We start from the raw sequence: 27,095 nt of genomic DNA, 5'->3' as shown, positions 1-27,095 counted from the left end.
GGGACACTGCTGCTGTACCCTTGAGCAAGGTACTTTACCTAGATTGCTCCAGTAAAAACCCAACTGTATAAATGGGTAATTGCATGTAAAAATAATGTGACATCTTGTAACAATTCACCCTGGATAAGGGCGTCAGCTAAGAAATTATTTATTTATTTATTTATTTATTTATTTATTTATTTATAAATACTAAGTGTTTGAACGTATGGTCTTAATGACATATTTCCACTAATGTACCCTAAAACTAGTCTATAAAAACACAATCTCATCTTGTGCCACTATTAAACCAGGGCTGCCGCCACTTCTGTCTGCAGTGTACAATCCAATCTGCTAAAGACACCTGTATGTAAGATGTGTTTTTTTTGTATAGCTGCTATTTATAAATGAATTCATCAAACCTCCAATATATCCCAGACAGGACGGCAGCAGGATTCCATAGCTTCTAGTTTGCATCATTCAATTTGGCTATTTCTTTTTACTAAAAACGCTTCATTGGGATATTTTTACTCCAATTAGTAAATTACCTGAATTAGAGCCCAAAGGCTGGGAGAGAGCGGTGGATTGGATTGTTTTGGGAAGCCTTGAGTGCTGGAACAAAAAGCAGCAAGCTTGTTTCTATAGCTTAAACTCTGTATTCACTTCAACCAAGACATTCACCAAGCCTCTTCTAAACACGGGAAACAATCTGAATACACGTTTGGAAAAGTACTTCAGATTGTTCAATTGACAGCTAACGGAGAGTGTGCCAGCCAAGCACTCTGTTTCCATGGCTCTGGATTAAGGGCCTGTCTTTTTCATTTTCTTTCCTTATATTATTAGTGAATTTAGTGCCGGTGAAAGGTGACTAATTGACAGAGCTGATGAGCGATCTATAGGCTACTATCTTTCGCAGAGCAGACACGACACAGCCTGTCACAAAGCCTAGCTTCCTCTAGTCACATACACATACATGTAGAAACTGCCCAGCTACACACTAGAACACATACAAACACCTGGGACATGTGATGATCTGGACATGCTCCAGTAGACAGATACCTCTCCTTGGAAGACACATCGGTTCCTTTAAGAATCCGCTCCTTCCTGTTTTATTAAAAAACAATTGGCTCATCTATTGGCAGAAGTGGTTGCTAATGGGTGGCTGGTTTCTAAACAATGGCCTTGTTTTTTTTTTATTTATTTATTTTTGATTGCCTTTTAAAGGCCTGAGTTTTCTTATGGCTTCCAGCATTCCTGAGACCTGAAAACAAGTTTCAATCAAACTGTTCTACCTCAGAGCTTCTTCATTAAAAGTATATGTCGGATCACAAGAAAATTGAATGAAAACGAACTCTACAGGAGATAGATGAGCTCCATCCTGTTTAGAAATCTAACTAGTTCACAACACAGCTAACAGTCACTTTCGGAGCAGTTCGGAGCAGCTGTTCAGTATGTCAGAAAAAAAAAAAAGAAGCCAGAACCGCGATTCAAACTGAAGCTTTTACTTTGTATTTATTACAGTACAGCTCATAATAGAAAGAAAAAAACGTAATGTTAAAATAAATAAAGGGAATTTATAAGCATTTGGGAATGCGAGATGGTTAATATGTTTGTCACAATTAAAAAAATAAAAGGTTAAAAGTTTTACAAAATAAACCTAGAAAAAAAAAATATATCAATTAAAATTTAAGAAAGTGCAGTTCAAATGATACAAAACCAAACAGCAGCATTTACAGTATCCCGGTAAAGATGGGCTCAAGATTTATAGCGAGCCTTTACCCAACAGTACCTACTAATAAATAATGACATTGCAATACTCTCTTGTCCAGCACTTTCCAAAAACAGCATCTTCATAAGGACAATAATGCCCATATCAACTAGTGCATATGGCAACATAAAAATAATTTTTAAAAAAAATACAAATTATGTGTAGTTTAGTGTCAATAGAAATGCTACCAAGCAGGGTCTAGTTTTATGAAAAGGATAAAACATAAAAAACACACATGGTCCATGAGGATCCTGATCAAGCAGGCTTTCTTCAAACCAGGTACTCAACCAGTAGGCTCTGCCGAGCAACCATACTGATCTAAGCCCCAAGCCACAAAATCACTTGACCGTTTCAAACATCTGCCAATAGATGTTGCGTGAGCATGCTGCCATTTGCTTGATGTGGGAAACTTTCAAGACAAACTGTGCCCACAACAGTGAGTTTATACAACAAAACATTCTGGCATCAGCCCTTTATGACTCGCGATGGTCCTACAATCTTTTTTCCCCATTTTGGTGCCATCATCTGACGAGTTTCAAGATCAGCAGCTAGCTAAGGTTTGCTGTAGGCCCTGGTCACTATTATCTATTGTTAAGATAGACATTGCTCTTGTCCACAGCTGTAGTTCAGCCAAGAACCATCAATGTAGGGTTCAGACTGACTCCACGGCGGTGGTGTGTTTGTGATCCATGCATTATCATCTTCTCTCTTTCTTAATGTCTGTCTGGAAGCTTTAGCTACAGAATAACTGGAGCAGTTCCACACTGCTGCACTAACCAGTGCGATTTGGTTCGGCACACTTTGACATATCCCTGCAGCATGCAGTAGCAGCAGCTGCTCAGCGCAGGTCAGTGCAGCGGTGAAATCAGTTCATCTAAGGGATATTTCCCCAGCTTATTTCTCTTGGCTGCAGCCCAGTGGAACGTATCCATGTGTGCTCTCAATAAAAGACATGATTAAGACATCAATTAGAAAATCCACTAGGGCATATCTGACATATTGTTTGACTTTTCAAACTCCTAAAAGCCCCCCCCCCCCTCCAAAAAAAAAAAAAGAATATAAATAATGATCCCTATGAACTTTTTACCGAGTTAAAGATGTACCGATTTCATAAACTGTTCCTGACGGATCATGATTTAATACTGGGTGTTCACGTCACTGGTTCCACTGCAGTTAAACAGCAGCTCTGCACAATGCAGGGAGTTAATTACACTGAAAGAATAACTGCTGACATGAACAAACTTTTTAGCTGCGGTTTCAATTACCTCAGCAATTAAGCTGGACAGAGATAGTGGACGATTACTGTACATCTGTCACAAAATACCATAACACAAATGAAATAAATAAACTCTATGAAGATACATTTGGATAAGGAATATTGATAAGGAATATTTTACACAAGGTTCCCTTATTACTTGAAATCTTGTGAGTTTTGGCATTCCAGTTTGTCTCATGAACGGCAAATTAAATTACAAAAAACAAAGGCATCTAACAGTTAAACCATTCGGACACCATTAGGTGCTGTTAACATCCAAACCCAAATTTAACAGTGCCTTTCGGAAGTCCAGTGACATCACACAGACAAATCTCATATGTTTAACACACAGTGGGCAGGCTCTGCAGTTAGTGAGGTGTGTGAGTTTGCGGGGCTGGTGTGGCCTGGCCCGGAATGGAAAGAGAATGGCCCTGGAGTGCGTTTGTGAGTATTGGGTTAGCTTGCAGTCCTGGTGAGGCTGGAGTGAGTTAGTGGGGGTACAGCAGGAGTGGAACCAGGGGATCCCGCCCCTCCGTGCTGTGGCTGGCGTGGCATTTCTGTGCCACTCTGCTCTCTTGGTTATCGCCGACGTAGAGGTCTGTAAACACAGACTGCCATCACGACCATCACCACCAACAGCACACTGAACACTCCGATCAGCAGAGCTGCAGAGAGGAGCCAGAGAGAGAGAGAGAGAGAGAGGGGGTTAGGAAATAATCCACAGCCTTCAACTGTGGTACTGTATATACAAAAAAAAGAAATTCAGATAAAAGGAAGAGTGCTTCAGATGACCACACCACAGCTGCTAGCAACCACAGCGTCCACATACAGTACCTGTCCTGTGATTGCACGTGATCACTCAGAATTAGAACACAGCTCTCCTCCAAGTCTGTTAATCCAGGTGCGTGACTGCTCAGAAACAGCAGCCATATTACTAATGAATAATGATTAATGATCACATGTTACCCCAAATCAAAACAGCAACAGGGCATCGGATTTTGGTGATTTGCTGGGTCTGCTGCACCGAAATCTGTTAGCTTCCTAATACTTCTTGCAATTACAGTTTGTTTGACTTTTTTTCTCCCCGATAGGCATTTTAATGAATGAGGAATATTTATACTTGGCCCCTTATCTCTCGAAGTGCTGCGCCAGGCAGTCCCATATAATTTGTGGATACAGTTCAGCGCGATTTTAGCTAAGCGAATTATGCTGTTTAATCTTTACATGCACTGAATCTGAAGGCAGATTCAGAACTACCAAGCAATATTTTCCCTTTCGTGTCTGTTTTAAACATAGGATTCTCTGACCTATTCATTCACATCCATGACGTTCCAGTCGCTTTTATATTTTAAATACACCTTCGAAAACCTTTAGCGTTTTAATCTTGGTTGGTCCACTTTTGCAACTCCTAATCAAATTTTTTTTTTCGCTTTGTATCAATCTAATGGGGGGGGGGGGGGGACAGAAAATGTACATATGTGTATCTTTCCTTCAGTGTCAGTCTAACCGCGATACATGTGAATATGCATCAAACTAAATTCCCTGGCCAGGGTCGCCGCTGCTCTTCAGTTCAACCTCCGGATAAAGCAAGGGGCCTAGTTATTGATCACCCTTCCCTGAACACTTTCACAAATCTCTTACCCAGGTTCTGATGCTGCAAAACCGCAAACGGGCGTTCCCTGATCCGGGATTCTCCATTCTGACAGTTCGTTAAAGGAATAAGAGACAATAAAGATAAAAGAAACCGAGAATGCCCCGAATGCATGACTGTAAACATTAGCGTTATGAACGGGTGATGATGAAGGGAGGCTCGGCGGCAGCGCTTCCGGGTCCTAAAGTCCTCCGGCTAAACTTCGAATGTGTTTGTTTGTTATTACCGGCACATAAATCAAGACCTGTACAAAGCACCAATTTTAAGGGCTATTAATGATAATAAGGAGGTTTGTCCCTGCCTAAATCAAATTAATCGACTGGGTCGGGTTATTGTCCCCTAGATGCGGCTGTGTCATTTAGGATTACCATTTAATTGTTTAATTTAACACTCAAATATAATGTTGCGTTTCCGTGAACTGTACTGTATCGTGTAACGCATTGCTGTTAATGGTTCAGTTTGTGTACATTTTTTTGAAATCTGCTTGCCAGGTATAATGACGTCAGTGTGTGATCCAAACAGGTACGTCCTTCTGCTTGCAAAAGGAGGGTGTATCCAGTACGTGCTATCTAAACTCTGTTTCAGGGAGCTGCAAACGTATACAGCTCCCTGAAAATGTATACAAAGCGATTGAAAGATACCTGAAGGATTACCTGTTATAGCAGCAGGGACGTACAGTATATACAAAGGGGCAAGGCAAAACAGACACACTGAAACACTCAAAAGTGCTGAAAATATATGAACGATTACTGATTTCACCCACATGTTCCCTCAACCCCCGCCGCCACCCCTCTCTTTCATCCAGCCAGTCTGACTGGGGATTGAAGAGGCCAACAGCGGGATAAAAGTGGACAAAAACATGCGTACAAAAACCCTGATCCATTTTTAGATAATTATTATTTTTGCTTTAGATTACAATACAGAATAACAATCAAGTAGAAATAAAATATATAAAGCCTGCACGAAACCTCAAACAAAAATAAACATCAAACCATTTTAATTTTAAGATAGAATTTCTGTTTATTGAACCTCGGGGGTCTATGCTTGAGTAGAGATTATAAACAAATATCACGCGTTCCTTTGATTTCCTGTTAATCTCTCTCAAAAACACACAGAAGAGAATACTAGACACGTACTCCTCTGTGGCGATCACTGCTGCTGAAATACCAGGGAAATGCGCCTCTATTGCAAATGCCCATCACTGAGATAAAGCAGTGAGACGAATCCGCTATTCCCCGAGCCCAGCAAGATCGCCGAGTCGCAATAATGAGATCGTTTATAAAGAGGAACATTGATTAAATAAACGCAAGACTTGACGGGTTCTATTGAATGTATACAGCGGTGGCTCTTTCAGGGGCGATTTATTAACATTACAACATATAATACACAGACAGAGGGATTCATGAAGTACATTCACGGTATTACGATCCGCCGCGGTTTAGATCATTAAAATAGGCCACCAAGTGCGTTAAATAAATCTGTAGGAGCAAGACAATATAACACCACTTTGTGGAGAAAGCAGTGTTAATTAGCAGTTAATTGGCGGAGCTACTACTACTAATAATAAAACGAAGTCAAATCCGAATGTGAACCGAGTAATTGAAAAACACGTGTAATATTAACGTGGTTTAGATACAGTAATGATGACTTTGATTCCGAGATTCTGCACCTTTAAGACTTTCCCCGTGTAAACAGTTCTGATAAGAGCTAAGCTGTCACATTTGTTGATCATATATAACTGGATATGAGCTTTCTCCTGCTTCTGTAAGCAGAGCAAACCAAAGGCTCCCTGTGTGTCTGTAAACAGCTGTCTGCGTGGGGATTGACAGAGTGGTTCTAACCCACATTCTTTAAAGTTCTTCAACTCGCTAAGCATGCCGGTGTGCCTCGCCTTCTTTTCACAGCTACATCTGAAACAGCACCAGTCTGGAGAAGAGACAAGAGAAGAAACGTTCCTCAGATCAAACCAGAAGAGCAACACCTAAACCCGATCTGCCTAGGTTTCACTCCCAGGAGACGGGCAGCGCCCAGACCCTGACAAACAGCGGTGGACCTGAATGCTACCGAAAGCAGCACGCATGCCCTCTGTGTTTAGTCTTGAACACACACAAGAGGATATTTAAAAAGCAAGGCATTGCATTACTTACTGAGACGCAAAACTATAGCCCAGATGTTGGTGCCAAACTGTCATTTAAGATCTTGAATCTTCTTAAAGAAGAAAACACAAAAGTAATCCAAAGCATAAGCCTTTTTATTCCAATGCTCCCAACCTAATGGAATCAGTTACAATCCGATATGCATAGCGGGCCACTTCCCAAAACATGACAACAGAAGTACTCGTATAATCCTGATATATTTATAGCGTACTGTGTGCTCGCTTGTGACCCCAGCTGCCTATAGAGCCCTTCCTTTATCTATTAGGCAGGTGTTAGGTTAAATAGGAGTTGCAGGGTCATTTTTCAGGACACACACATCAAAATAAAAGGTTAATTAGAAAAACTACATTTGAAATCCCTCACCACATTAGACGGCGTTTGTTTTCACATGTCACTAATCTTTCTCTCTGGTCCTTGCGTCAAAAGCTCTGTGCTGTAGGATAAAGGTCAGTTAACATATCAACAGAACAGGAGAGGTGTGGCTAGCTAGTGAACTAACTTGGGGGCCATCACATACCTTCATGTCTGACAGTTTCCACAGGCATCAGTCCAAGGATGCTGGCTTTGTCCTCAGTACCACCAGTCTAGTAGAGTGGAGTGGAGTGGGGTTAATCCCTGACCTTCTGAAGATGTTTGACACACTGAACCACTGAAAGTGCTGTGTTGGGTTTATATAGGGTGATTACAGGGTGCTCACCATGTGCAAGCACGGGCAGCAGTGTGGAGTAGTGGTTAGGGTTCTGGACTCTTGACCAGAGGGTTGTGGGTTCAATCCCAAGTGGGGGACATTGATGCTGTACCCTTGAGCACAGTACTTTACCTAGATTACTCCAGTAAAAACCCAACTGTATAAATGGGTAATTGTATGTAAAAAATAATGTAAGTGTATGTGGAATATTGTAAGTTGCCTTGGATAAGGGTGTCTGTAAATAAATAAATAATAATAACTTGTTTTAACAAAGAAAAATGTTTTTGAAATTTCAGATGGACAGCCTTATACATAACATCTCACTCAATGAATTGAAGGAGAAATCCACACAGGTATTGTAACTGGAGGTGCTTGGGCAGGTCTTTGTTATATTGCAAGGGTGTTTGGATAGCTGTTAGAAAATCTGTTGAAGTATATTGGTCCTGAATCATACCTGTTTGTGAGAACAGACAGGACTCTAACCAGATCTCTACTGGAAGAGCAAAGGAAACGCCTTCGTCAGCCCTGATGTCTCCCAATAGATTACAGTCAGTGCACAACACACTGGAATAATAGACTGTTCACCTCGATGTTTATATAAACCTCCTTTTATCTTATAAAAAATCAAAGCTTCACATTTTTATATAGCCGCTGTTTGAATGTAAAGGCGATTTATCTCAGCAGACCCTGAGGTCTGGAGCTCTAAACATTCTCAAGGGGGCAAACTGCCAAAGCATTAGCGCAGATAACATGCTCCCCACATGGCCTCTGCACCTGTAAACTCCATCTGAACTTTCACATTTATATCTAACCTCTCATGCAAAACTAGCAGCCTTGTTTATGGTATATGCCAAAATGCAGCAAAGTAAAATAATGTACAGCATTATGTAAAAGAACACATGAAATAAAAAAGAACCAATGAACCAATAAACAAAATTAGATCAAGTACAATATAGAAGAATATTGGAAAAGAAATGGATAAATCGACTCCATATTGTGATGCCCGAAGGGTTAAATAGAAAAGGAATGGCAGATCCTTGCATCATTAACTATGTAGTAAATTACATCAACAGCACATGAATAGATTTAAATAGAAATAAGTGAGTGTAGTTGCCATGGCATCAAAAGCCTATAAGTACCTTCAGTGTTTGTTTTCAAACACACTTTCCCTTGACATACTGAAACATTAGGAAGTTAGCTGTTTTGAGCAAAAACGATATATACAGTATATATATATTATATATATATATATATATATATATATATATATATATATATATTGTGTCAGTCTGCAGTCTAGGAAAACAAGCCACTGCACTCTTTGGCCACTAGGGGTGACGTGCTGAGCCTGCAATATAAGAAGGGGTGCTATGGTGTTTTTACGGCTCTTTGTCCTCCCGGTTTTTCTGTTGTAACCCATTGAATTAAAAAGGCTTTGATCTCCACCTACAGTGCTACATGAATGCAGGGCGATATTATTCAGCTTGCTTTGTCTTCAGTTGCATATCAGACGAGCCCCTTTTGCATCAGCCAGTAATTGTGGGCAGCTCTTTAATAAAACATGTCATTAAAACAGTTCAGGTTTGAAGCATACAGGCCTTTGTGTTGCGAGCTGCAGAATGCTACAGGAGGGTGCAGGCGCATGCAAATCAACACAGTAATTAAAAAATGCTCTTCTTCAGCCGATTGATCCACGTTTCACAGAGATGGGTGTCTTTGACACAAAATAAAGAACATATAAAGCTATCATTTGAAAAGACAAGCGATACAACCACAAATGCTGTCTGCATCAAGAGAGGGTTTGAATCGTCGGGAGCATCCAGGGTTTTATTGGTGTTTGTCAATGAAGCCTTATACTAGCCAAACTAACAAGAAATCCTAATCTTAAACTCAGTTTGGCTCAGTGTTGAAAACGACTTCTAAGCCAAACATTTGCCATTGAATTTAAGATATTTCCAAATCCAACAAGGAATTGAAATAAAAAAGCTAAATTGAACTTCATACCCCAAAAGTATATTCCCAACCCAGACGTGATCCCCATTCTCCAGTGTATTCCTGGGTTGCTACCTTCTATGATATTCGGAGGCTTATAGGAAGAACGATATCTATAGTATTACTCCTTAAGTGCTATTTGAGGACAGGCCACTTTGAATTTTTTGGAGCATTTTTATCTACCTGTTATTTTACATTTTCTTTAACTATATTGTTATGATAACTAACTCTAATTGTGTCAACCACAACAAATTTAATGTATCAGATTAGATAAATACAGCTTGTGTTATGATTTTTTCAAAGAAAAATATGTTTGGTACTTAATGGGTTAAAGGCATGAGTCGGAACTCTTAGTAATGTTCCATTTGAGATACTTCTTATACCAAGAACATAATCTGATTGTACACCTTAATCAAATAACGTGTCCTCCTGCACAGAATATCTTTAATTAATACATGGCCACAGCCTGTGGATTTTTACTTCTTATTTTTCAAGCCATTTTTTTTTCATATAGATTATTATTTTATTCTTCTGGATTTCATGGAACCAGCGCAGTTATTTTTTTCTGATGATACAGACGTGTTGTTGATAACACCAGGCAGGCATTATGAATCTTTAATGCCTTGATGCCATGCTTTGATAGTAAGATAAATAACAAGTCTACATTTTTAAACTTGCAGGATTACACTGGCCAAATATAAACACAATAAATCAATCAATAATAACATTCACATTTCTATTACACACAGACCAACTACTCACAATGAGCACCAGCCCTTTGTCAAAGAATGGTACAATTCAGTACAAGTAGGAGACTTGTTTTTACACATAGGTTTCTTATTTATTACTTTTGACTGTTGGAACAGCAATGTATTTTTCTATTGAGACATACAATCCCAAAATAACCCATATCACTCCCTGTTAAACCTGCTCAGTTACTTTGTGCCTTTGCCTTTTCTTTTGTGTCCTTTTCACTATTCCCCCAATGAATGTAGAGTTGAACTTTTCATATGTGGTTTGTACATTTCTAATAATAATCTTGGGGGGCATGCCATGACCACAGCTAGCAAACCTTCAACTTCACAATGAGCTGGGAGTTGTGAAATTGATCAGTTAGTGAATTTTTTTTTTTTTAAGCTAGCAAGTCCTTTTTTTTTCAACCCCAACCCCATATCAAACCCAACAAGATTACAGTAGTACAGTAGCAGCTATTTGTCTTTCTCTATGAAGTTATTTTAAGTTCAGTTCTTGAGGTAATCTAAATGCTTTGCATGTTGGGCAACATGTTTTTTTTTTCCTTTTTTTGTTAACAGTCACAGATTATTAAAAAATACATCAGCCACACCCATTATAATTTTTTTACAGCAAACTTTAAATATGTAGATTGCAAACCACTTTTCTTTGTTCGCTTGATTTAGACATTGGATACACTTGGTAACATACTAAATGAGATAGCTATGTTTAACTAGGTATAGCAAATACTGAAATGCCTCACACTGTTTCACAAGTGTGTTTTAAGGATCACAGCAGCAGTTTACAGGCTCCTGCCATTTATAACGTTCAGAGAAGTTATGGTCCGACCTTAACAACCTTTTTCATAAAGCACGGATGAAACTACAGGAATGTTACTGACAGACGCATTTAAATACAAAATAATTATCAATAGAAATGCAGTTATTCTAGACAAAGGAAATATGGTAGCTTGGAGTCATACAATTATTATTGCAGTGGCGTGAACCAAGACACCCTTCTAATCCATGACATTACTGGTGCTACATCAGTGCCAGTGTGCAGACATATACTGGATTGCTATGGGCTGTCATTATTAGGTTGATAGTGCCATTGCTACTAATGCTGTGTACGCCAGTGGTGCTGCTAAGTTTTGTTTAGAACGTAGAACACTTACAGTATATGGAATATATTTCTCCTCATATGAAAGGGAACTGTATAACAATCTATGCATAAGTATCTAACACATATCAAATAAATATCACACTGTATAATATTTGAGGCATATATACTCTCTCCATAATGGACAAGTGGGCAAAAGAAGCGTGCCTTATTTATAAAGAATGAAAGATATATATAGTATACTGCTGACTTCCCTTGAACATAATGCAATTACATGTAATAACAATGACAATATAACTGATTTCCCCTCCCCCATGGATTGTTTGAGGAAGATAGCAGAGGCCTGTGAGCAGGCTACAGCTATGTTTGCAAGTGTTTTAGCTAAATCTCTTGCAAAGGATTTCTGAATTTCCATCACCTTCTTATCTGTTTAAAAGATGGCAATGATAACTGTATTTCAATACGTTATATTTTAAAATATTATATACATATTTGGCCAAAAATCCCGGCCCCAGTTATCAGCATTGCAGGGAATGTTTGGCAGCAGATTTTCGCAAGCTTGAAAGATAAACAATGCATGATAGTGGATACTACCGTAATCTAGACACAGCATTCCTAAGTATAAACACTGGCACAATTTTATATATATATACACTTAAACACTTCAGTTCAGGACTTTGGCACAGCAGAAGCCAGTGCAAATGGCCTATCTTTGTTTTGTTTCTGTTTGTAGAGGGGGTTTTGTTTCTTGGTCAGACTCTCTGTCTTCATTCAGCTCCTCAAGGTCTCTGAGGCCGAGCTCTCGAGAAGGCTGCAGTCACTGTCATCGCACTTCTGTTGGTAAAATGATGGACTCGGCTGGAGTTTCTTTGTAAAGTGTCTTTTTAAAAAAAAAATGTTTCTCTTTGCTTAATCGCTGGAGCTGCAGCTTCCCGCACGGGTGTAGGCATCCACCCTTCGGTTCTGGGCTCCTGGCTGGCTTAGGGGACGGGAGTCATGCTGAGCGAATCAGTGTGCGGCTCTCGCATTGTCCTCTCTGGACGCATACACACCGCCAAACGCTGGGGAGGAGAGAGGGAAACAAAAGGAAGGGACGTGAGGCATAGGAAACACACAAATCACTTTAAATGAGAGTTTGGCTGTGGCACGAAAAGGCAGTCAAGCTGTATACCTCAGCAATGAAGGGGACAGACCGATGTACAACCCCCAGGGGTGATCTCTCGACCCCCATATTAAACTTGCACTCATACTGAGAAGAAACTTTAAGAAGTATTTATCAGCAATGTGAGTGAGAGTATCAGCACACCCCTAGTTTTAAGTTCATGAAACACAATGATAATAGAGCAAGTGAAGGAGTGGGACCTGCTTGAGTGAGCCGGGGGTCCACACCAGCTTGTAGACCATGTAAACTGGGATCCAGATGAAGGAAGAAGCCCCAACGATGAACCCCACTGTGATGCTCCAGTCAGGATACTTGTAGTCAAAGAGTATGAGGGGGTGCCGATCCAACAGGGAGCTCACTATTATATACTGCAGGATGAGAGCGAGGGAGGGAAAGAGAGAGAGAGTGAGAGAGAGAGAGAGAGAGCGAGAGAGAGAGAGAGAGCGTGAGAGAGAGAGAGAGAGAGAGAGCAAGAGCAAGAGAGAGAGAGAGTACATGTTAATCATATCACACAGTCATTGCACTCTCTCTATCAGGACCATCGAACTGCTGACTGAAAGGTAGAGATTAACATTTTCCAGATCTGGATACCAAAGTGATGCAAAGATGTTACTCATTACCATGGGGGCTTATCTTTGGCTACTGTCATTTGTGAAATAAAGCCTGCAACTTTTTAAAAATACTTTTTACATTTTACATTATTTCAGCAGCTATAGCGCAATACAGTATATTATAACCAGTTAAACTGCAGTGTAACTACATAGTCCCAATCCAATGCATATCCTTGCAGTTTGTTTTTTATATTTCATAGGAGCAGCTCTTCTGGCTAAGCTAGTAGCGATTCTATCATGCAAACTGAGATGAGATGATTATTTAAGGGAAAAAGGGCTTGCTATGCGATAAATACAATTAATTGAAAGAATTACCAAAATATCATGCAGATATACATGCTGGCATTCATTGCACAAGGGATGTACTTATTTAGAAAGTTGCTTAAGTTATTGATGATTCATTACGGTTGCTTCCTGTTGATTACATAGAAGAAGTTGAAATATTCTCATATTTAAAGGACGGAACCAGGCTGAGACAGATCCCAAACAGGGACCAGACTAAAATCACCTAACTGAGCTGGTCTGGAATGGAACCCACCACCCAGAAGTGGAAGCCTTCATGTCCCTTCATCAGTCCAGTACACTGAGCCACCTAACCCTGAACCTCCAGTGATTCCTTACAGAGCACAGACTGTCTGCCAGTGATGAGACTGCTACACAGCGAGAGGCGTCTCTGTCTGCTACAACAGTCAGTAAGCACGAGGTTACGAGGGCAGCCTGATAGCTGATAACAACCTTCCTCACAATCACGTAGGAGTTCTCACTCATTAACTGCAATTAACATGAAGGCCATGGAGTAAACAACATCCTTCCAATAAATCTTCCTAATGAGTAGAACCAAGGTTGAAGATTTTCAAATAGAAAAGATTTTTTTTTTTCTATTCAATATTGCCTTATTATTTAACCCGCTCCCCTTTTCTCCCACGTTTTAAAATGTTCAATTGTGTTCCCGCACCACAGCAATCTCCACCACAGCTCAGGAGAAGTGAAGGTCAAAGGAGAGTCAAAGAGGGCTGATTCAAAATCCCAGAAAGCAACTTCTCCACTCCTTGGTGCTTCTTCACAGACTTACTGTAATTCTTTTGTTAGTTCAGGATTTCAGGACGACACAGACAAGCACATGACACTCTCCACTGCGATACCCCAGTCACCTCTCCAGGCTAGATAGTTATTTATGGTGAAGCTGACTAAGCATTGTAGCAGCAACAGTGTAGTGCTATAATCAGTTACACTGCAGTGTAACTACATAGTCCCAATTCAATGCACATTCCTTGCAGTTTGTTTTTTTACATTTCAAAAGAGCGTCTCTTCTGGCCAAGTTGGTAGATGATTATTTAAGAGGGGAAAAAAGTGTCATTATATCGATTGACAGACAGGGACCGGTAATCTGATATACCTGCAGCAGCTTTAAGGTTAGCAGAAATCAAGTACAAATAAATCGTTTTTTTTATATATATATTTATAAAAAGTGCTTTGAAAATAAAAACGGAGAATGACATTAGCATCTGTGAATTGCGACTGTTTATCTGAGCAACAAGGAAAGCCTAATAGAGTCTTCTTTGAACCCACAAGCCTGCAGAATGTCACAGCTGAGAGCTTTGAGAGACGAGGCGGAGATTAGCACGCAAGTATTCAAAGTGGAGGCAGGAATATTAAGTTATGCCACTGAATGGATTGGCATTTGCAAAGGGGATTTACTGGGATCTGAGGAGGATTGATCAGATAAAGTGAGCCGAGACTGGGGGAGTGGAGTGTCCGGGTCTGGCGACAGGTTGATTGGACGCTGACGAGGCATCACTGCTCACAGAAACAGAAATTACATTTCCTGTCTAATCTCTCAGCTGCTCTAGCTAGCTTTCCATTCTTGATTTAAACAATCGCTTTTTTTTTTTTTTTAGTTTATAATTCAGTCAATCAAATATTTAGCAAATCGCTATATTTGCATGCAGTAAGTACTTTGTATTTCAATTCAACCAGGATAATATGATCTTGTCCACTTAGCTGCATTGCACACGCACTCTGCTATTCACTCCAGCCCCAGTGATCAAAGCAGGGGGTCAATTACCCTGACCTGAAGGTCTTAACCCAGTGACCTGGAGCTGATCAAATGGCTGTGTTGGGATTTGTTCCACCTGATCATGTTGTTCATTTTCAGTGCTGGTATAAAAGCATGGTTAAGCATTACAAGTTCTGGGAGAATTTTGTAGCTGTCAGAAAGAGGAATGAGGAGAATCATGTTTACTGTGAGGTTGGTCTTCGACACTAATACCTCACTAAATACATTTTACTGAATCCATAACTATTCAATTATCAGTAGTGGTGACTATATCATTTCATTCTAGTTCACCTAACTGAGCTGGGCTGGAATGGAACCCACCACCCAGAGGTGGAAGCCTTCATGTCCCTTCCCCAGCCCAGTACACCGTGAACCTCCAGTGATTACTGATCACAGATACAACTATGTTGGTCTTCATTGATTTACTAATATCAATATTACAAATTGAAAAAAACACCTTTGGAACTGGTGGAGGGGTGATGGAAACCCATCAGCACAGACCCATCCCGTGACAAACAGAGATAAGCTGCACTCATCTTTAGGCTCTTTGTACTTACTGCTAAGAAGGCAGGGCTGATAGCAACCCAACACACTTTCCAGAAGATTCCTGGAGCAAAGCCCAGCATGGCTTTGACATCATTACTGAACCGCTGGATACCTGGGGAAAGAGAGTATTCAAGAAAATATCTCCTTAGGATAAGCTGGGCAGCACCGTGTATGTACCTGTCATTCTTGATTCTGATTGGGTGAAGTGTGTGACACAGACATGCTGGCATTCTAACTGGCCACCTTAGGCCCTTCACATTGTTTTCACTACCCTAAAATAAATATTTTATAACACGAGACATGCTTAGCAAAGTGTAATACAGCATAGTAAAGCACAGGCAAGAGTGTGGTCAAAATGGACATGATGATCATTATGATCCAGGATAAAGCACAGTAAATGTATTGTACAAACTTGGAAAAAGCACTAGGAACTATTACCATGAATATTTAGCATAATAACCCATCTACCACCAATGGAGATTATCCTCGGGTTGTCTCAGTAGAACAGCCACTCATTAGGACTTACCGTAGAACCACGACACAGCGATGGCTTCTAAGAAAACCACTGCAATGATTGAACAGCCCGCTCCAAACGTCTCAAGCAGCTGAACTACATAGGCACCCCCCTGCAGAACCAACACAGACACAGAGGCACACATCAATCAGAGAATCACACAGCAAACGAAACACGCTGTTAGAACCGAAAGCGATAGAATAGCGAATGACTGCAATCCCTTCAGGCGTGAACGAGAGAACTCCACCTGGAATTCTAGCTTCCATGACCCCCTGCTCCTCCCTCCTATCCTCCTGTGACTCCTAACCAGACACAGGTTGTCAGTTCATAGCACCTGTTGTATAGGGAATAGCATAGTTTACTTTATGTAGATGCCTCTAAAAACACGGGTATCCCTGAAGCATTTGGCTCCAGACCAATTGACAACATGCTAACCCAGAATTCCAGAAACAATAAGAGCTGCTAATTCCTCTATCCCTACACCTACACACATAAAAACGTATTCCACTGTCAAAGGGCATCAGCATTGCATTTTTGTTTCCTTGCGTTTCACATTACTGTATATTTGGAAATAACAAGGTATTTCCCTGAGCGTCCTTTCTGTGTCATCTTTCGTCACGCAAAGGTGTTGGATCATGTGACGGCCTCTTTACTCACATGGGTAAGGGTGCTGAGCGAGCCCATGAAGCACACGATCACCAGCCCCAGCACGAACAGCTCCCTCCGCTTGAACAGGTACTGAGGATACTCATCCATCACAGCCGTGATGATAGCCTCCAGACCGCCAAACTGCAAGCAGAGCAGCACAGCACACCTGAGCAAGGTACAGCACGAGGAGGAGGCACAGGCAACACCTGTGTTCAGGAATCCCTGCTGCCCAGTCACTACCAAATTCATTGGTCCTTGAGCACAAGCTGTATTTATGTCATTTGATACATTACATTTAGACTTAACTTTTGCGGATAACAAAATTTGATCGCAATATAGTTAAGGAGAAAATTTAATGACAAAGTAGCCTGTCCTCAAATGAGGATAATGGGCTAAAAAATCTGGTACTATACTAGGTTACATGTTGAAATACCAAAAGCAGCTTTAGAAATGAAATGACAAATGTTTTTTCTTTTTCTTTTAGTATTTCAAAATGTAGCACTGTTGAATGTTTTATAGGGTTATTAACAGTGATCAAGACAGCAGAATTTTGATAGAAACCATGCTTGGGATGCTTGTATTGGCTGATTGTGTATGACAAAACAATTGCATAAAAAATGAAGCTGTAGAACAGAAGCTTGTTCCGCGGTGGTTTTGAAGTCCTCTGCTGTAGCAGAGTAGCAGATCCCGGAGTGCGGGCTGCAGCCTGCGCTTACATACCGTACTGTCTAGTCCGAGAGCGATCACCATCATGAAGAATATGATGGCAAAAAACGTGGAGCCCACCATGTTAGCAATGGCCTCAGGGTAGGTGATGAACAGGAGGCTGGGACCTGCAGGGCAAACAGCAGAATCCAGGATTGAAACGCTAGTCTCATCTGAAACACGTCCTGTATAGCTAGATATGTCTTCAGCTGAACTTCAATTCATCCCCTTATCAGTCTGTATTATCACCTACCATAGTTTATTGAACTCACTTTGGATCCTGATTTTAAAAGGACACTTTTCAATTTCCATATATAAAATGAACAGTAGCAACCTTTAACAACATGCTTATAAAGGCTTATTATTGGATCCTTAACCAAAGTGGTGCATGCATACAACTACAGTACTACAGTATGAGTACAGCTAATACTACTAATAATAATTATAATCAGAGCTGAATACTAACCTTTGTCTTTTGCCACGTCCTCTACTTCCACGTTCCTCATTTCTGCCATGTACCCCAACACCGTGAAGATCACAAAGCCTGAGAGGAAACTGGTCATGCAGTTTACCAGACTGGTCACGATGGCATCTCTGACACAGACAGAAAGAGACAGAGAGTTTTCATTAAAACACCACCGTCTCGTTCCACTGGAATTGTTTTCTTTTTAGTGGTGTCAAAAAAAAAACAGGGGGGAGATGTGTACAGATTTAGAGACCGGCAGTATTTCGATCATTACAATGGACCCTGAGAGAACCCTAACCCTAATCCTAACCCTAACCCTAATCCTAAGAGTTCACAAACACTTCCCACTTTATGATCACAGATCCCATGGAAGCTTTCCAGCCCTCCTCTTTCAGCGATGAGATCATCAGGTTTATAAAATACAGTAGCAAGGGAGCTAAAGCAGGATCTGAGACAGTGATTGACAATCCCACAGCTGTTTAAACCCTCCCGGATTACTGTACTCTGGGCAGTCTATGGACTCCTTATGGGTAAACTCTTTGACATCTGACCTCTTGACACATTGGGGTGGTGAAACAGCTTTCAGTAAAGCCAGCATGCATTGTATAAAATCTGCAAAGGCTTCTCAATCTGTGTTGGATTTTGGATTGCATCTATTAAAGAACAACAAAAAAACAATCCTTAAATATGGTAGATTTCACATAAAATCCCTGCCTTTATAATTGAATCTTGTATCAATTATAAATGCACCGCTTATTGTAATGTTGTTCATTAAACAATTCATACGACTAACTAAGTAGCTCATGCATACTCAAACTGCATATACAAGTCTATAGTGTACCAGTGAATGTGTACTGCTTTTAAAATGCTGATTGCTTCCAGCCTGTGACTACTGCATACCATACACATGATGTCAGTTTAATTTACTTTGGAACTAGACATTAACACAACATATAAATAAAAATGTGTCACTGTAATAAATATAGTCTGGCACACTAACCAGGCCATAGCCAAGAAGAAGACACGTGTAATTAATTACTGACTAGATTTACAATCTTTCTAAATAAATTGTGATAAGTGGATTGAATATTGGAAACAAATGTTAAGAAATCTACTAATACTTGGCAGTATATATTAAAACAAAGACAAGATATATATCATTAAACTTTAAAAGAGTGGATTTCTGTGAGGAATTCAAAGCGTATTCACTGCTGCCAGGTTTGTCTGTGTTTTGTATCAACAGCTTCTCAGGTACTTTGTTTCATATCCAATAGAGCTCTTATTACATTATCCAGAAGCACAGTTTTAGTTTTTATTGTGTGGTATTTCAGGGACATGCAATTCAATTTGTACCTCCCAAGACCTTATTCCCCATTCATCTCCTGGTCAGCTGACTTCATTACTTACTTTTTAATTGCATTTGATCAAGGGTCGTTAGTGTTCATTCTTAATTCTGTTTTTTGTCGTTGTTGTTGTGATTTATCTCTCTAGCACTGAAACTTGGCTGATATCTGTTCAATTAATGGGATACCATAAATAAATAGTCTGCTGGATGAATACGGAGAACTCTTTGTTTGTAATTCTCCTGGGGTAAAGGCTAGTTGTCTCAGTGTACCTGCAATGGGAGGACACAGCAGTGGGATGAATGCATCACTGGTTGGCTGAGGTGTATAGCTGCAGTTCCTTGAAAGGTGTGTCTTACCGGTAGCAGTTGTTAGTGAAGGGGTTATAGCTCGCCAAGGCAAGGAGCACTCCGAACCCGGGTCCCAAAGAGAAGAAAATCTGGGCTGCTGCATCCACCCACACCTGCGAGAAAACAGAGCCACATTACTGACACTGCAGTGAGCTCTTCGCTTATTTCATTATTGCAGTGGAGCCGTGTGACTCAGTGCCCACAATTCCAAGCAGGAGTAGGGGACACAGATGCTAACACTGGCTCCTGTTTCTGCATGTGAGGGGTGTAAAAAAAAATCCAGTGCAGTGTATTTGTACTGAAAAAGGTTGCGTATGTGCACTAAAACACATTGGTAATTACGTAGAGAATGTGTTGGTAATTTACAGATACCCCCTTGATAAACAGCACACTGACCAATATCAAAAACACTGTAGTACCCCTAACTTATAAATGTGAGCACTGGATACTTGTGATCCTGGAACTGCAAACTCGGATAAATAGAGACGAGTGTTTTAGTGAACTCATTATCTCAACAGATCTTTTTCTTTACTAAACCTGTTATGGTAACCAAAATACAAAATAGCAGCTGTGCCCATTCATTGTGGTTTGTGATATGAAAGCACTGTCAATGTCAGGGCTGGGTCCAGCTTCAGTGAGCTGAGAGATCTGAAGAGCAACACGTTGATTATACAGGAGAGGGGATACAGCCCTTGTTAAATGGAAATTGCAAACTGAATTACCCATCTCATTAGCAGCTGAGTTTATTTATGCATCTCATCGCTGTCACAATACAGTTCCCATTGAGTGTCTCTGTGCATGTCTGCAGGTTTGTGTTCGTCTTTCCTGATACCGATCAGCAGCAGTACAGTATTGATGATGCCACTTCATTATACAATCTGTAACGCACGCATGTGCGTGCTTCTGGGGTCGCTGTCCACTCACCCTGGTCTCGAGCAGCTTCTCCCATTTGGGTTTGAGGTAGAAGACGACGCCCCTCCAAGCGCCAGGCAGGGTGGCTCCACGAATCAGCAGGATGAAAAGCACCACGTAGGGCAGGGTCGCTGTCACCCACACCACCTGAGAAAGACAGGGGGCGGGGGTTAACAGAAAGAACAGCCAGGAGCAGCCCTGTACATTGGAGTAGAGGGAGGGGGTTAATATAGGGAACTGCTAGGTACTGTACCTTCACCAGGTAAGAGAGAGAGAGGTATATCACCAACCGCAAGGGCGCACAAATCGGGTCTTTGAGGTCCAGAGTTCTCCAGGTTTTATAGGTATCATTAAGATTGATTAAGACCTGGCAGAAAAGCTGCATACCAGAGTTCCAAATGCATTGTGTTGCCATTGCTGGTAATGATGTGGGCTGTGGTGTGCTAGTGATCCTGCTTCAGGGTAATACTCTAATTGTACACTGGTGTATAACGGCAGTTACCTTCCCTGACGTCTTGACTCCCTTCCACAGGCTGAAGTAGACGATGGTGAAGATGAGGAAGAGACAGAGCACGAGCTGCCAGCGCAGGCCCCCCACTCCGCGCAGCCCCGATGACTTGTGGATCTCCAGCACATTCCTCCTATCAAACAAATATCAATTTTTAAAAAAATTGATTTGTATCCAAACCCTTTTTATTTGATCCACCTTGTCATCTGAGCTGCAGGCACAGCCCACAAGCTTTTCCCAGCAGTCACGGGGGGTTGTGCATTTCAGACGGCTTTTTTTTCATGAAATTGACTTTCGAAACCTAGCTGTCGAAATTGCATTGAAGGCGTTTGGCAGCTGACAGCGGATGTGTGGAGCCCTCACCATGGAGACGACCCCATGGTGACAGGGCACTTTCCTAGCATATTTAACCACGCTGCTCCCATGCCAGTGTCTGCCCGTACACCTCCACCCCAGCCAGCCGCTTGCATACACTTACGTATAAAACTCCTCGGCAGGGGAATGGGAGTAGTTATCCCAGGAAACGTTGTTGGTGCCGAAGTAGTTGGTGCAGTTGGGCGTGTTCCAGACGTTGTCGCAGCTGGTCCAGGGCAGCGTGCTGGTGAAGGATGAGTAGAAGTAATAGAGTGCCCAGGCGATGATGGTGTTGTAATAGAAGGACACGTACAAAGAGATGATGCAGATAGCAAATCCGATCCCTGCGGCGGCACACAACGAGACAAGGTCAAACTGGAGAAGGAACTCAAAGTCAAGCAGGCAAGGGCCTTTATCAGTCTGCACAAGTTACACAAGCAGAGACAATAATGACAAAATACCCCGGGGCCCCCCGTTCCTTCACGCAACCTTTACTTCCTCATTTTACTGGGATCAACTCTATCACAGCCCCTCTTTCTTGTCACACAGTGAGTTAATGGTTTTATGAATAGCCACTCAGCCAATCCCTATTTAAAGGCACTTGTCACAGTGTTTGTCGAATGCAGCTGCCCTGGTGGTTTGGCGCAGCGTTCATGTTGTGCTGTTGTCATGCCTACATTCTTCTTACAGGTACAAGTATAGGTGGCCTCTCTCGGGGGCTCCAAACCTTTTGTCTTGAGAGCCACTGGTCCAGGCTCTATACAACATTTTTGAAAACACCAGCTATCTAGTGCAACCCTCTCCTTACCTTTAAAAATGGGGCAGATGTGTTTCCAGATGGAGATGGCTCCAGTCCTGTGAAACTGCCCCAATGCGAGCTCCATGTAGAAGAGGGGGACCCCTCCGAAGACAGCCATCAGGGTGTAGGGGATGAGGAAAGCACCTGCAGGGGGGACAGGCAGAATGGCTCACATTGGGTCCTCACTTTTTAGACTGCGGCTTTGAAACATCACTTATTTAACTGATACAGAAGCACCAGCTTTGCTTGCAACAGGGACATCTTTTCTATATTGCCGAATAAATGTCAATTCTACACGTTGTATCCTGCGCAGATTCATCAACACTGTATTCAGTTCCTGGAGAGTTAATTCACATGAATGAAATCCCTGACAACACCCTAATCCTTATCTTTCTTCAAATGAAGAGGCACTCACGCTAACATGTATTAGCTACACTTTCCTATTGAGCAGGTGGCTCCATTGCATTGTAAAGTTTCACAGCTTTGCATGCCTTTCTAGGATCAGGGTGTCAAAGACAAACGTTGGGCATTTAGCATTTAATAGCAGAGGTGAATATAGCAGAACTGAAGAGGAAAACAATATTGGTGCAACTAAGAACCCACCTACTGAACTGCAAGTCTTAAAAGCTCACAGCGAATTGCGTCGCCTGTCCTTTTGAAGGAGCTTCTGTATTACCCTTGTTTTGTTTGCCCTTCGTGTCACCCATATAAGGAATAATCAGAATTCAAACACAGTTCAGTTCCAGTAAACGGAACAGTGTGATACCTAACCGTATTACTTTCAGGCGTTTCCTGTCAACGGCTGTCTATATAACAAAGACACCATTTGAAAGACCATTCCATCTGTTTTGTTGTTTATATATTGGTTTGTTTGCTGAAGAATCGAGGTATTGTTGTCTCTCTAAACCCAGGCTGCTGTGCTGCTGTGGGTAGGGGTGGGGTGTCTGCTTGGCTCACAGAGTGGGAAGCAGATTTGAAGCCTGGGGTGAAGCTTGCTAAAGCAACCTATGGGCAAACAAAGTGAACGATCAATAAAGTCTACATTCTGATATCAGAGAGGCCACAGAATTTAACAATGAAACGTACAATAAAAGAGGAAGGCAAAAACCGGAAGACCTGAAAGTGAAAGTACATATAACAGGAGCCTCTGTCTGGCACATGTGTTCATCCTGCGCTGCACCTCCACTCCTGGGCAATAGGCAAGTGACATGAGCTTGTGAGTACATGCACATATCCAATGTTGTAGCATGGAGGGGGCAGGTACTGATCTGCACCTGTCTAAAAAACACCTGATGGTGGCTGGCAAATTCGCGCAGTCACGACTAAATGACAAATACATATTCAGGGTCATACAGTACATGTAGTTTAAATATTGGCGCAGCCCCCCGTTATTTATTTATTATTATTATTATTATTATTATTATTATTATTATTATTATTATTATTATTATTATTATTTAAGAAAAATAATAATCAGGAAGCAACAGTTACCGAACAAACCCCATAATAAGTTAACACCAACGTTTGCCAACAAAACATCCCTGAATGGCACGGCTACACGCTGCCAAGTCTCAACACCACTTCACAGTAAAACGGTTGTGTTTACTAGTGTATGAGATTTAACAGCTGTGAAAGGCTATTTTAGACAGAATTACGCACGAGAAAAAAAAGAACACACTATACTCTGCTGCTGTTTAGTGTCATATACACACAGACACGTCGTCTTGTAATTAAGTAAATGATAAGTATTTTGCATATAGCCTACAGTACAAAAAGCATTGTGGTTTATCATGTTACAAAATGCAACACGGTAGGCCCTCTGTCAATACGCCGTGGAAACGTTATCTTATGCTGAGAGGGTGTTTACACTGGTGTAGTTGATAATGATTATAAAACAGGTCGTGGTTTGAACCATAAAATAACACGTTCGAAACAATTATTGCGATACCTCAGCAGACCTTCAATACAAAACCACTAACTTCTTTAAAAATAATTTACACGGTCTGCAATTTATTTGGAACTCTTTTTGTATTTTGTTTTCACAATGTAAGTTCATATGTGTCCAGTGTGTTACATTGTCCTTAAATGTACCACTTAGGAATCCCCTATTCCTTCCAATTAAAAATAACACTAGTAGGCTAATTATTTATAACAACAGCTATAGTACGTGTAATAACAATTATACGTATAGGCTGCAATGCAATTATTTAGCTGAAGCATAAACTGGGTTGTCATTTCTATGCAGATAAGCATTTTAGATCAAATAGTTTCGAAGTAAAGCGGTATTTACTCTTTTAGCAGTTCAAGCTGGCACTGAAGTGGATATTGTTTTTAACACATTGTGGGGTTAAATATTCGACACTCATCATTTAGACATGAACGGATCATGAAAGGGCAAAACAAACGAATAAAAAGGTTGGTAGACCGTGCAGATTTAAACACACAATTTAGTCCACGGAGTCTTGTCTTTGTTATCGACAGGATCAGAGTTAAGAAGCCTTTCACTGCGCGGATCATAGATTTGTAATACCCTAATACCCTCTCATTTAAACGGGCAAATTCAAGTGGCGCTAATATCTTGTAAAATTGTCAGTTAACAGTTAACGTTTAAATACACGCTAAACATGCTTATAGTGAACAGGAATACATGTTGTTCATAATATAAAATATGTTAACTTAAAAAAACAAAACAAAACAAAAAAAAACAGTTAAAGTTCAAATGAAAAATACTAATTCTAATATCTAGATAGATAGATAAATAGATGGATAGATGGATGGACGGGGGCAGCAGTGTGGAGTAGTGGTTAGGGCTCTGGACTCTTGACCAGAGGGTCGTGGGTTCAATCCCAAGTGGGGGACACTGCTGCTGTACCCTTGAGCAAGGTACTTTACCTAGATTGCTCCAGTAAAAACCCAACTGTATAAATGGGTAATTGTATGTAAAAATAATGTGATATCCTGTAACAATTGTAAGTCGCACTGGATAAGGGTGTCTGCTAAGAAATAAATGAATAGATAGATAGATAGATAGATAATCGATCGAGTATAGGCATTGTCTACTCTTGGTTGTTTGATTTGTTTCAGGTCAATAAAAATTAATATTAATATACATGGTTTATATAAACGAATTATTTTATGATATGCTGGTTATTATATACCTACCAATATCTGAAGAAAAGTGACTGTTTGGAGCTTGTAATAATTCTGTATTGTTATTCGTATTGTTTTTATTGTCATTATTTATAAAGTATTTTCGATAGCCTACTGAAAACGCATTGGGTTGATTCAGGAGAGTTAGATTCGTAAGTTTATTTAACGTACCTGGTCAACAAAAAAAAAATACAAAAAAAAAAAAAAAAGATTAAAAAAAAATATCCAGCCTTAAACTGAAACCAGCAGCCTATGTGACAGTAATGTTGTGTTGTTTTTGAACGAGTTTACAAACATGTATTGCAAGTGCTGCCAACGTGTTACCATGGACAGCTCAGTAGCGTGGATGAGACGGAGAAGTACACTTTTAATAGCCCAATATGGCATCTGTCTATATAAATCAACATGATTCTTAAATATAAATATTTATACCATTGACCAGATTACTTTGTCCTTTATTTAGAATTGCACATTTGTCGGGACTTGTTGTCTCTTACAAATGATAGAAACCCTCTAAGCTTGTGCAATACATCTACCGGTATAGAAACATGCAGTTGAATAACATATTTAGTCCGCGCAAAAAGCCGCAAAACGCATGATCTGTTAACTCCATTGAAGTTTTACTAATCTTTAACTGTGCTAAAGCTAAACATAAAATGATCGTCTTACCGCCTCCGTTTTGGTAACAGATATAAGGGAACCTCCAGACATTGCCTAGATCCACAGCAAAACCAATTACAGATAAGAGAAAATCCATCTTTTTGCTCCAACTATCCCTGGAATCTCTTTGGGCGATCATTGGCACCGTGCTGGAGCTGTAACCGGCGTTAGTGGTGCCCTGGCTGGCCAGGCTACCGGTGGGAGCCGAGGAGTCTTGGTGGGACATTGTTGGCTTCTTATTTAAAAAGTGAATCCCTCGTCCTGAGATGTGAGGTTGAAGAAGTTGAGTGGAGGAAGATTTTCTTTTTGCTGATGCTGAAAAGGAGGAGGGTCACATCTACTCCTAAACAACCTTCTGATATGAGAAGGAATCAACTCTCCGGGACCCAGAACCCAGAGAGAGAGAGAGAGAGAGAGAGAGAGAGAGAGAGAGAGAGAGAGAGAGAGAGAGAGAGAGGGGCGGGGGGGGGGGGGGGGGGGCACAGAGACCACTGTCTTAATTTTCATTGCGGTTTAGAGACGGTTCATTAAGGCAGGTCAGTAGCAATGTATGGGATATAACCCCTTTCGATCATGACATGTATGATTGACCATGTTAAGTTTCTTATATATATATATACTTTCTTGGTATGGCTACCTCTCCAACCTCATAGAGTTCACGTAATTGAATGCATCTCTCTAACATGTAAAACACCCCATTAAACCTATATATGTGAGAGGCAATAGTATCCACAACACATGTGAGTCATATAGACATGCAGAAGGGAACATTTTAAGTATAGGAAACACAGCAGTATAGTTGCATCGTGGCAAGACGCCCAAATACCACAATTAATATTTCCAGGCGTCTCGCCTCTCTTCCTCGCAGCACACCGTGAACTTTTCATTTTATTTTGAACGATTATTACCTGTTTTTTCTAACATTGACCACAGTGGGGAGTTTACCGCAGTATATCCTTTTAAACGAGGCTGTT

General features: G+C 40.8%; 1 protein-coding gene and 1 long non-coding RNA gene across 2 annotated transcripts; both read right to left on the bottom strand.

The window, feature by feature from the left end:
* Positions 1-1,462: 1,462 nt before the first annotated feature.
* Positions 1,463-5,171, bottom strand: LOC131699029 (uncharacterized). Its single transcript, XR_009308001.1, has 2 exons — positions 4,641-5,171; positions 1,463-3,664 (listed from the first exon to the last, which is right to left on the bottom strand). It is a non-coding gene; the product is annotated as an uncharacterized LOC131699029 (long non-coding RNA).
* A 4,730-nt stretch (positions 5,172-9,901) lies between these two features.
* Positions 9,902-26,508, bottom strand: LOC117428516 (sodium-dependent serotonin transporter-like). The gene is made up of 13 exons (XM_034047616.3): positions 26,131-26,508; positions 22,321-22,455; positions 21,637-21,856; positions 21,153-21,291; positions 20,663-20,797; positions 19,748-19,851; positions 18,046-18,173; positions 17,595-17,707; positions 16,884-17,015; positions 16,239-16,338; positions 15,724-15,824; positions 12,700-12,867; positions 9,902-12,398 (listed from the first exon to the last, which is right to left on the bottom strand). The coding sequence occupies exons 1-13, from the start codon at positions 26,345-26,347 to the stop codon at positions 12,318-12,320; spliced, it is 1,773 nt and encodes a 590-aa protein (XP_033903507.2). The 5' UTR covers positions 26,348-26,508; the 3' UTR covers positions 9,902-12,317.
* Between the last annotated feature and the right edge of the window lie 587 nt (positions 26,509-27,095).

This window comes from Acipenser ruthenus, chromosome 21, assembly GCF_902713425.1.
Source record: "Acipenser ruthenus chromosome 21, fAciRut3.2 maternal haplotype, whole genome shotgun sequence".
Lineage (NCBI taxonomy): Eukaryota > Metazoa > Chordata > Actinopteri > Acipenseriformes > Acipenseridae > Acipenser > Acipenser ruthenus.
The sequence above is the reverse complement of the archived record's forward strand: the minus strand, read 5'-3'. Positions and strand labels throughout refer to the sequence as shown.